This window comes from Plasmodium inui (genome assembly GCF_000524495.1).
Source record: "Plasmodium inui San Antonio 1 unplaced genomic scaffold supercont1.2, whole genome shotgun sequence".
In the NCBI taxonomy this organism is placed as follows: Eukaryota; Apicomplexa; class Aconoidasida; order Haemosporida; family Plasmodiidae; genus Plasmodium; species Plasmodium inui.
In genome coordinates, this window is record NW_008481836.1 from 767,206 (window position 1) to 779,693 (window position 12,488).

The following is a 12,488-nucleotide window of genomic DNA, read 5'->3' on the forward strand; positions in this document are numbered from 1 at the left end:
GACGCACAGAGAACAGGACGCACAGAGAACAGGACGCACAGAGAACAGGACGCACAGAGAACAGGACGCACAGAGAACAGGACGCACAGAGAACAGGACGCACTTCTCTCCCCTCGTGGTAAACTCAAATGTACACCTCGTTCACATCCTGTAGGTGATCCGCCCAGTTGCCTTCCCCAACCGATATGATATGCCGGTCGGGTCTTAAAATTACGAATGAATTATCCGACTTCAACGTGAGGGTATCAAAAAACAGGTCCCGTATTATTTCCGCCGTGAACACGTAGCTCACGTTGTATCCCTTCACCTCCATGTGTATATTCTGCACATTTCTGGCGTCTCCCACAAAATGAGGATCGCACTTTGGAAAAAGCGCATAGTCACTTAAAGGTACACTCATTTCAGTTGAGTGATCATTATCTACCATCGCAGCATCGTTCGGTTTTAAAATTCGAACGGATTGGTCCTCCGCATTTTTGCTTACCACAACGTTGCAGTCCCATAAGCAGAAGGAGAATTTATCCCTTGGCATATTATGTTCGTCCAAAAAGTGGGCCATGCCATTTAAGGTGGTATCATTAAATAGGATGATTAGAATGGATAAGGAGGGGTTGTTAAATATGGGTAGATCCACTGTCGATATTTTGTAAATAAATTTTGCGTCAAATGTATACAGATTAAAATGGGGGATTTTAGCCCCCACCACGTTGCTCATTTGGTGGTCGTATATATTTTTGCATATTTTCAACCTGGGTACCTTTTCATTCTTCTCTTCGAAAATATTGTACTTTGGGGGGGCGCCACACGAGCCACTGTTGTGCGGCTGATTGTGGTGCTGCCCATCGTCCGGTTGCGCACTCCCTTCACGTTGGCTACTCTCTTCACGTTTGCCAAGTTCGCCAAGTTCGCCGCGTTCTCTGGGATTGCCTGCGGCACCATGTGTGTCCCCCTCATTTTTGCCGTCCTTATCCAACTGGAGCCTCTTCCCCTGGGGGGCCAAATCGGAGAAGGGTTCTTTTTCCACCTCTCCAACATCACACATGGTATCTAAGTAAGAATAGCCGAAGTCCACACCAGGGTACAGCAAAGAGAGAATATTCTTCCGCTCATTTTGAACAAAATATTCTGCTCGTTCTCGATTGAATTCGAAAACGTAGGGAAGGTTGTTAATAAATGTTAAGAGTCCTTTAGCATTTCTAAGTACGTAATAAAACAAGAGCGACCTCTGAATGGAGCTAACCCGACAGGAGGTCACATAGCTTAGAAAAAAGTTGTGATTATATCCTAGCAAACCTGATACGTTATTTCCTTTTTTGTAATTTCTAACAGCGTGGTGTATGGTGAAATTGGCCACCAACTTCCTCTCAATATTATATGACTCGATGTAATTCTCTATTTGTTTTTTTTCCACTCTGTTCAACATGTTAAAAGGGAGAGTTAATTTGTTACCTCCGAGAAGTAGGGAAGACTCCGCATCCGATTCGGGGGGAGCGTCTCGGTGGGCACTATTGAACTCGGCCGCCTTCCTTATCCTGTCCATAATTTTTTTCTCTTTTAACTTATAAATTCGAATAGTTTTCCACACTATGTTTATCACATCGCCAATTCCTAAGTTTAAGCCAAATCCTCCTGAGGGAGGCAATTTGTGAGCCGCATCCCCCAACAAGATAATCCTCTTGGTCTTTTTGTCGATAAATGTGGAGGCAATCGAGCTATGCATGGTCCATTTATAGACATTATGAATACACATATCGGGCAGCTCGAAACCAGTCAGCTTGTTTATTATTTCTAGACACTTACTTCTTTGGCTATACATTTCTGCTTCCCTCTCGGTTATGTACGGAATGTGCAAAACGAAGTCTCCCTGTTCGTAATTGTGAGAAACTAACACCCCTATGTATTTGCTAAATAAGAAATACAGCATCGATGGGTTGCACTTTACTATATCGATGAGACGTGAAGATTGAAAATGGATGTTTATAAACTTCATGTAGTCCTTCCTATTTTCGTCATTTATCTTTAGGCTCTTCTTTATTCCGCTTTTTCCCCCCTCGCACACGAAAACGTAGTTACTTAGGATCACTTCTTCTTCATTGTTGTGCAGATTCCTAACCCGAGTCAGAACGCCCTGTGGGGAGACACCATCGGGGAGGGACCCATTTCGTGGAGTGCCCCAGTCGACTCCAGGGTAATTATTCCCCATATCGTTGTTCACCCCGAGATGGCAAGAATTCCCTCCCTCTGGGATGTTCCTGAAATTGACAAATTCGTATCCTATCAGGAATTCGGATGTATCGTAGGAGAGATAATTTTTCTCAATTGCTTCTTCCGTTGTGTCTTTATCCCTTCCTTCAGCTGCGGCTTTATCTGTCCCTTTATCCTTTGCCTTAGCTGCGGCTTTATCTGTCCCTCTATCCTTTGCTTTAGCTGTGGCTTCATCTGTCCCTTTATCCGTTCCCTCAGGTGCTCCCTTATTCGTCGCTTCATCCGCGCCTACCGCTTGGTGTGTCTCTTCTCCCAAGCGAGTGTTGCGACAAATGTACCTCAACATTCGGTGGGTGGACAACTTCAGCCTTATGTTTTTTAAAAATGCCCGCTTCTCCCGGGGGTCACATTTGATGAGGCTGAGATAGTAGCTGTAGAGGATGCCCAACAGTTTGTACTGAGACAAGTGGGTGACCTTGGAGGGGCTAATGTCCTCATAGTACGTATTCCTGTAGAGGTACTTATCCCTAAAGTTGTCATATTTGCACAACGTTTTGTCTTTCTTCAGACTTAATCCATATTGAAAGGTTTTCCACAAATTCACGTCTTCCGTTTCGTTTAGGAAACACTTATCTAGATGGAAGATGCCTCTCCATGCTTCCATCGTTTGGTTGTTGTAATAGTGCGCTTTGGGCACCTTCTCGATGTGTTTATCTCTCTCAATTAGTATGTGTGGTATTCTGTGCTTCTGCAGGTACATCCCCGTCGTGATCCCCGTGGGACCCCCCCCGATGACTAGCACGAAGGTTTTCTTGGTTTTCATGTTGGTGCTCATCTGGGCGGAAGATCACTCACCAAGTCACCAGGCAGTTCGATGGGCAGTTCGATGGCAACTATGTTGACCGCTTCGCATACCGCTTCCCTCACCGCTAGTTATTTTTATATCTTTTTTCCTCATCGCCTTTGGGGAGGCCGTACCCTGGGGTGGGGCAGGACCTACACGATCGAGCGGGCACGCGCAGTTTGCTTTCCCCTCTGCCCAGCGGATTCCCACGACTGATTTCCACTTGGTCTCCCCCCCCTCCCCGCACACCTGCGCCTCGAATTTGACGCCGCCTTTATTCTTTCTCTCTACAGATGCCGCCCAAGTTGTACCTACACAGACCATTTTTAAAAAAAATACGGCTGACTTCTCACAATGGCTATTTTAAGATGAAAGAGAAATCACCCACATCAGTCTCGTCACATCACTGCGTCATTACCATCGTTGCTCGTGGTATTAAAGATCCATAAAGCGATGCGCAAACGAAAAATCATTTTCCTAGCTGTAGTTGCGTCGGCCGCTACACGCGTAAGCGCACGTAGGAACGTGCATGCATTACAGGTGTACAAATAGCCCGTATGCACATGCACTGCGGGCATTTTTTTTTTCTTCTTCAACCTGGTTGTGGGGAACCCCTCAGGAATGATGAGTACAGAAAATAAAAATATAACTTCTCTACAAAAAGAATAAAATAAAATTCATTGCTTAATTTGAGAAAGTTCCAGTTGGATAACCACAAGCAATGAGCACAAAAGGCATGCCACTGGAGAGGAATAAATGGTCTACACCGATCGACATTAAAGGAAACCATCTATGGGGAGCGAATTTATTTGAATGGATTCGAAAGATCGATGGGGAAAACAAAAAGGAATATTGAGAAATCGTCCGAAATAGACAAACTGGTGGGGCAAAATTTATTTTACCTTCCTTATTTATAGGTCAATCATTTATGCTAATACACAGATGGTACTATTCTTTTTGCACAACGTGGCAAGTTGCAGAAGTGTTAATCTAATGGCAACCGATAGGAGGAATGGAAAAAAAATAAAAAGGGGGGGAGGGGGAGCCAACCGCACAGCATGACATGGATCTATCCGTTGTGATGACAAAGGGTCACTACTACCACGGTAAAACGAAGCCTTCCAAAAGGGAACTATATTTAAAACACTTCTTTACAATTGGGTGGGGTATGCTACCCATGCGAGTGGCACTTGAAAAAAAGAAAGAAGTGGAACACAAAAAGGCAACGTCTCAATGAGACGACAAAGAAAAAAAAAAAAAAACAATTACGATCGCAAAACAGGGAAAGTACAACTAGCTACATTCTTCTGAGCACCCTTGTGTGCGAAACAGCATAGCAAGAGACAAACATATATATACACTATAGACTCTTTAATTGGGAGAAAAAAGCGAAAGAAATAGTTTAATTAAGTTAAAATGAAGTAACATGTATGCACTGTGAGCGCAAACATGTGCTGGTGATGTTATGGGGTTGTTCTCTTTAAAGAGGTAAGAGGGAACAGGAAGGATACAATGAATTAGGAGCAGTCAATTAGGAGCAGCGACTTAGAAGCAGTGAATTAGAAGAATTGAATTAGAAGAAGTGAATTAGAAGAAATGAATTAGAAGCAGTGAATTAGAAGCATTGAATTAGAAGTATTGCATTAGGAGCAGTGAATTAGGAGAAATGAATTAGGAGCAGTGCAGAAGCTGACAGTTGGGCAAAATTTTGCGCGCAGGGCAAAAAATTGCAAGATATTAATTATATTGGTTGAAGCAAAATGAACACTGGTATTGCTTATTTGGTACGAAACAGAGCATGCGCGGATAGGAAGAATTAACAGGGTAGATAGCACACTGAATAAAGGAGAGCAATTCATTACGGAGGGGAAGAGCCAGCAACGCTGTAGTGGTAGAGGAGAGGGAAAAACAAGCTGTTCGGGATAATCCAGACAATCATAAAAAGGGGGTACGGACAAAGGAAGTAGGGACAAAGAAAGCGGAGACAAAGAAAGCGGAGACAAAGAAAGCGGAGACAAAGAAAGCGGAGACAAAGAAAGCGGAGACAAAGAAAGCGGAGACAAAGGAAGTAGGGACAAAGGAAGTAGGGACAAAGGAAGTAGGGACAAAGGAAGTAGGGACAAAGGAAGTAGGGACAAAGGAAGGGGGGACAAAGGAAGCGGAGGCAAAAGAAGCGGAGAGATGTCGTTTCGGGGTGCTGGAATAATGAATAGGTTAAAACATTGGTAAAGGCTCACATGCTCAAACGGCTGAGATGCGGCCAGCTGGCAAGACGAGACAGTTTAAATGCGACAAGGGTAGCATATGATGGTGAGAGAAATTGGGGAACAAGAAAATACAAAGTTAAGAGGTTAAGAAGTTTCTTAATTAACAAATAGAAAAATTGGGAAAATATATGATAGGAAGAGGATTATCAGACCGAAGGGAAGAAGCCCAGGGAGTGAAAGATGGTAGCGGGAAGGGGGTGGGAAAAAAAAACAACACACCAACACACAACGAGGTGTCATATCCTAAAGAGACAAGTTGTTAAACAGTTGTGCGGTTACGCGCTAGGGGGAGAGCAAATTAGGGGCGAGAGAGTGGCAGTAACAGAGAGGCAGCAATAGGGAGGCAGCAATAGAGAAGCAGTAATGCAGAGGTAGCAATGCATAGGCAGCACTGCAGAAGTGCGATGGAGAGGCCGCGAGGCAGCAGACCAAGGCAAAGAAGCAACGAGGCGAAGATAAAAAACAAATATAAAAAACATATAAAACTTGGAAAACATATTGGGGTTAAGGAGAAACTCCATGATATGACGGGACATGCCCACATATATATCTTGCCTTGGGGGATGACATAATAAATGGTAGAGGTGGCTGCGTTCTACCAGGGGCGATTAATTTTACTGAATTTTTTCTTCGACTGGTTTGTGGGCCTGGTGAACATTGCGCGTGCGAAGCTACAGTTGCGTCGGTGCGAGGCGCCCGGGCGTCGCACGTGAGGGATACCCCTTGCTGGGTGCACATTAAACGCCCCGACCGAGGAAGCCGTGAATGTACGCGCAGAGGAGGAAAGCTGATAAATCCCCACAAAAAACACACACATATTTGTGCACCCATTTTCTACACACGTGCAGGAGGAGGACGGGGTCATTTCTGCCCCAACCGCGCATTGCATATCCTCTTGAGCCACTTAATTTTGGAAACGCAGGATTCACATTTCTCATCGCCCTGACTTGACAGGATGTCAATTTTCCCATAAACTGATATGATCAAATCAGTGAGCTTGGAGTTTTCGATTAATTCATAGCCATACGCATGTACTAAATCTCCCAAAAGAGAAACAGCATTTTGAAAATTCTGAGCATTGAAGTGATTAATTTCTTTGATTAGTATTAATTCGATTAGGTCTAAAATGTTTGTGATGTAGACTTTTAGCTTGACAATCTCATTTCCATCAATTAGTGCATAGATGATATTACTGTATGTTAGGAGGATGGCATCTCTGAGCTCGAATACGTAATTAACCCAATCATCACTTTCGGGTGGCCCCGAGGTGATAGTTATTTTGGACGTTTCTGCTAGGATATTAGCGAAGAAATTTAAGTAGCGTGAAAAGCTTCTATTCAACGCGGTAGCAATATCACCTAACACAGTTAGGATGCTAATCTTTATCGAGTCATGCACACCAAAGGTTTTTAATGCGTCCCATAGGCACTCCAAAATTAACTCCATTTCTTTCTCAAATTCAAAGGTCCAGGGGATACAGATATCGGAAATCATTTCGATGCATATTCTGCACGTAGACGTTTCTGATACGTTCCTTAAACCTTTAAAAATGACATTAAGGAATGTTTTTAGGTGTTCCCTAAAGTCTTCTCCCATTACGTTTATTATTGCACTGCATGCAAGTAACGCATCTTCACAAATGTCGGTTCTAATTTCGAATAGCCTAAATATGCTCAAATAAATGGGCTTTAGAAAAGGCTTACACTGATTTGCTAACCTGTTAATGATAAACTGCATGGTGCCGCAATAGTAGCCCTGCAAAGATTTGACCTCCTCCGTTAGGGGGTTCAAATAAGTGTTCGTTAAGAGGTACATCATATGGGACAGCAACTCTATCATATATTTGAGGCAATTATCGGAAACGTTCTCTATGACGACATTAAGTGCATTGAAAGCAGCTTCTCTCAAGTTTCTCGTGTCTGCATCTTCCCTAGAGGTGACATCGATTAATTTTTTGCATAACACACAGAAGGAGTCGTCCAATTCAGTGGTGCAACTATTGGTCATCTTATTGTATGAGCTTCTCTTATTGGCAGCCAGCTGATTAAAAACCCAGCAGACGTTTGCCGCTACTCTTGGGTAGTCATTTAGCCTCTCCAACAATATTCCATACAGCGAATTGCTATCATTGTAATTACCTAATACGTTATAGATGATTTCTGAATGATACGTCGTTATCTTTCCTATGGTCCACGCTGCTGTATCTCTGACCGAAACGGATGGATCTCTCAAAACTTCGGAGAGTTGGCCAACCGATTCTTCGACTAGCGGTTTTAATTTCTCCGTCTCTGGACCTTCCATAATGGATCCATATGCCAGCACAGCAGCATCTCTCCTTCGCCAATCTTCATGTATAAAATTCTCTTCCACAAATGAAATAACAGGTTCTACAATATCATTTTTTAGTAACTGTGCACTGAGGGCTAGAAATGTTGCAGATGCCATGGATAATGTCCAGGCATCGATATCTATGTCTTCACTCTCTTGAGTTATCATAGCGTTAAAAATTTTCGGCAAAAGGAACACCATTGCCTGTTTTACTATATTATGGTTTTTTTTCCCCTCCTGTAATTCGTACTGATCTATAAAAGTTTCTTCTTCGCAAACTGTATTCCAGAATTCGATGGCACTTATGGCTATCCTTTCATTTTCCGACTCGATAGCTACCCATGTTAGGGGCCCTATAGCATACATATATGCATCTAAATAGGAGTAAAAATAACTGACAATGTTGATTAGGCATTCGTATGCTGCTATCTGTACGGTAGACCTCTCATTATCTTTACACCCATCTATAACCGTTTTCATTATTATGTCTCTTTCCACTTGGGTTTTAAAATTCTGGTCAATAAATGACATCAAATTGTATAGCACTTTCATACTAGCACAGTGTATGGATTCTTCCTCCCCAGGTTCACATAGCGAATTTATAATTGCTGTTAGGATTAAATCCAAGTCGGGCTGTGTAAAGACATACTTGGATTTACTCTCATTACAGATATCGGCAATATCTTCTGTTAAGTAGGCTAGGCATATCGTGGAAGACTTTTTCGTGTATGCATTTTTTTCTATAATGTTGTTCACTAGTTTGTGAAGCAATTCGGATGATTTATTGTGCGAGAGTTCAATTTTGGCTATAAGAGATATAATTTGACACGCTGTCCCGATGACTACCTTTTCCCCTTGCTGACTTAACAAATGTAACATGGAATTCTTTAACTCATTTTTTATGTCTTCTGGGAAGTTAATCCACGTCCTTGCCTTCTCTTCATTTTCATAGTTGTCCTTGGACGCAAAGGCATTTTTTATTAGTAGTCCCGCGATTTGCCTCAAGTAGGGGTCATTCTGCGTTTTGCAGAATTCGTTTGATAACTGATTTATGTACTGGACAAAATTTGTTTCCTTTGCGTGCTTTAACTTGGACTCTGCTTCTGAACGGATATTTATATTCGGATCTACTGTTGCATAGAGCACTTGCGCGATGTTACTTGCCTCCATCTTGGAACAGGATTTTTATCCAATTCTTGCGTGATGCAACTTAAGAGAGGAACAAGAAGCGCGGCCGGCGTGGCAAAAAAAAGGAAAACAAAAGGAAAAAAGCCCTCATGTATGAACATTCACACGGTGGTATTACAACTAATCGGTTGGCAAAAAATAAAATAAAATAGAACTCTCCTATTGTTGATAATGAGAAGGCGAAGGGAGCTGGACTAGCTTATCTGGGATAGCATGTGCAAGAAATGGGCCTAAAACACCGCAAGGAAATGCACGAATTCGGCAGTGCACCAATGCGGCGGTGAACCAATGCGGGAAGCAGGAATGCGTGAATGCTGTGTGGCGGCGGGATCCCTGCAAATGTGCACGTACAAGCTGCTTGCACGTGTGCAGGGGGTGTCCGTACGTACCAACGGCGCATTCGCTTGTGGTGTTATAGGCCCAAGTATACGCACACATAGGGACATGCACGTACGCGTGTGCCTACTGGTTCACTCTAATTGGGAATACGACGACGCGAAGGGCAACACAGTGAAGACCCCGGCGAAGGCGTTAACTCGGATATACATATAATTGTACGGCTTAGTACGTGTATACATATGTCGCGCTGGTGTCACTCCCCGGATTCATTGTCGATTTTGAGTTATCTCCTTTGTTTTGTTGTGTTTTCTTTTCCCACTAGCGTTGATCAATCGCGTTTTCATTCACATCCTTGCTGTTCATACTCGCACTGCACTGGTGGTTTTCCTTCTCCCCTTCTCTATAAGTTCTTTTTTCTCTCGTAATTTTCCTCCTTCTGTTTCCCTTCTATCACGCTATTTCTTCTAATTTTTTTTTTTTTCTCGCTGTTTCGTGCTTCATTTACTGTTAGCGCAACCCATGTTTAACTTAAGGGGAAGGAGGTTCACATATGAGGGGCACAAACGAATAGGCATCCACAGGGCCTGGAAGCGCACAGGTAATTCACTCCAGGGGGGGGTACTCACGCAAGGGAGTACTCACATCCGCGCGAACATCCATACATGCGTAGCACAGCCGCAGTCGACATGTACAAATGAGAAGCAGTATATATACGTAGTACAATCTGGCGATATACAAATGGATCACAAAAAATACCTACGTTGGCGATGGCACTTGAACTTTTTATTTTTCTTTTTCGCTTGCTGCGAAATTTTAAAGCTACATATGGATGTGAGAAAAAAAAAAGGATGTGCTTGTACATATGTATATAAATATGCATATGGGCATGGAAGATTAAACATGTATAACGTATGAAGTTATACGCATATATATGCATATGTATGTACATATATATATATATATATGTATACATGTGCCAGTTTGCGAATTATATATGTATGAATTTTCGCACAGCTAAATTTTGCAAAAATTGTGCTTCCCCACTTTTCTATGTGCGATGCGAGGTGTATGAGCCCCATGTCGGCGGCAACGAAAAGGTACGTACTCCCAAGTGCTTCTGCGCGCTCGGTCCCAGGGGGGTAAGCGCCGCGTATGCTTTTCCAAAGGTAGTATATGTTTGCCGACAGCAGTGCGCTCATGTACGCGGTAATGCCGCACGATGGGCGATGATAACCGCAGCATAATATATTCTCGTGCGTATTGCGCATATATGCATATTTTAGTGTATACCCATTTTTATTCCTTAACGTTAAGCACTAGGTATTTCCTTTTTTTTTTGTATTTTCCCGAATCGTTTTTTTCTTCCTGTGCTGCGCCCTTCTTTTCGTGCATATATCTCCCCCCCCCCCTTTAAATACTATATTTTCTTATTTGAAATGATTTGGATGAACCAACACATCGTGCGTATCCACGCAACTATGATTATATTATATGTACATATGTACGCGGGCATGTAACTTAAAAATACATACGCCCCTTTTATGAATTTATCTTAGTAAATATCATGAGAAGAGCCCAGGCAAAAAGAGATAAAAAAAAAAATTACCAATACATGGTGTATACTGCTACTACTGCTGCAATGTGATGTATTAAGTACGTCTGCTGCAGAAGTTGCAATAAATAGGCATCATAGGAGTGAAAAAAAAAAAAGAAATGAAACAATAAACGATCAAAAAGGGAACGTTATGAGTATCTCCGTACAACTCGACAAACTTCTTTCAAAAAGTGTGTGTGATGCAAGGCATACAGCAGATGTTCATAGCATGTTACATCCGTGGTGCCTACTCGTGCGTTTTTTTATCTGTATATTTCTGATCCCCCTTTTGGCATACTTTTGCTCCTTCCAAGATGTTTTCACATAAGGAAAAAAAAAAAAAAAACGAACAACCGCAAAGGAGTTTCTGCCCTTCATCGATCGAGAGGGGTACTTTCCCCCAATGTGCAGCATACATGTGTGTTCGAAATTGTGTAATCCCGTTTGGAGTTAATTTTTTTTTAAATTCTCTTCCACGCAATTAAGCCCTTTCCAGGGGATACACATTTCTATGCCAGAACCTCGAATGCGTATAATGGTAAGCGCTCCTGTATATTTATAACACGGATGGACGTGCACAATTTTTTTGCCACCCATCCCGACCTTCGTAGAATGAAACGCAAAAATGCAACACGTCTACCATCGGAGTGATTCTGGTAAAGATTAGCACACGAATTATTTCCATGCGTTATACGCGCTTATAATGTCTACGTAGCCCCTTTTTCTCTATTTGGATACGCAAGCGCAAATCATGACAACAGCATTGCCCACGCGCGTGTTTATTTGCCTACGGACATATGTGCAGAGAGAGAAAAGCCATGCGTACAACATGGCTACCCGCATCTAAGATAATAAACCAAAATGAATAAATCATTTTAAATAAAGAAGTAACCCGCATCGTAGTGTAGAAAGGGTAAGCAGAATATGCCCCTCTTTGCTTATAATAACCCCCGTTCTGATATGTTTCATTTTTTTTTTTGTCTCCTCCCCCCCCTGTTTGTCTACCTAAGCGACGATGCGACACAATGTATTGCTTAAACAATTTGGAAACAAAACTTTTTAAAACATAAAAAGGTAAAAATAACGCATAGCAGATTGAGGAGTATGTCAGCACATTTCATAAATTAAATTTACATATTTAATATGTCCTTAAAAATTGGACACATTTTTACGGAAAAAAAAAAAAAAAAAAAGGAGAAACTGACAGCGCTACAGAAGGATGATCGGATAAGATAGGCGGGATGCCTTCTTAAAACGTTCATATGTGTAGTCGAATTTGTCATGAGTTGGATATCTCTACACGAATTAATAGCAAGAATGGAAAACTACGTCTGTCTTGAATTCGATCTCAAAATGTGAGTAATGAAGGAACGTATGGTAGAGGATTCCACGTCAACGAGTTAGTGATACGCTTTTCTTTTTTCTTTCTTTTCTTTTTTTTTTCTCCATTCTCATTTATTCAAATCAAAATTCCCTCATCGTTACGGATATGCCACAAAGTGATGTTCTCATATGTTAAGACATCTCTATTGTGCGTGCGCGTATGAATACGCTGGAACGAATATAGGGGCCCAAAAAAATTACCACTCAGCGTAATTTATTACGGAATGATGGGAGACGCGCCCAAGCGAGTACTTCCACTTCTAACTCCACGTAGATATGCAGTGGGACACATGCAAAGGTGCATTGGGTAATATTGATAAAACAGTTGGAGCTCCTACCC

General features: G+C 42.2%; 2 protein-coding genes across 2 annotated transcripts; both read right to left on the reverse strand.

Moving 5' to 3' along the window:
- Window positions 1–124: 124 nt before the first annotated feature.
- Window positions 125–3,028, reverse strand: C922_00619 (hypothetical protein; the record flags this gene model as incomplete). Its single annotated transcript, XM_008816232.1, has 1 exon — window positions 125–3,028. One exon carries the CDS (start codon window positions 3,026–3,028, stop codon window positions 125–127), a length of 2,904 nt encoding a protein of 967 aa, XP_008814454.1.
- A 3,149-nt stretch (window positions 3,029–6,177) lies between these two features.
- C922_00620 (hypothetical protein) lies at window positions 6,178–8,814 on the reverse strand (the record flags this gene model as incomplete). The annotated part of the gene is made up of 1 exon (XM_008816233.1): window positions 6,178–8,814. The coding sequence occupies one exon, from the start codon at window positions 8,812–8,814 to the stop codon at window positions 6,178–6,180; it is 2,637 nt and encodes an 878-aa protein (XP_008814455.1).
- Between the last annotated feature and the right edge of the window lie 3,674 nt (window positions 8,815–12,488).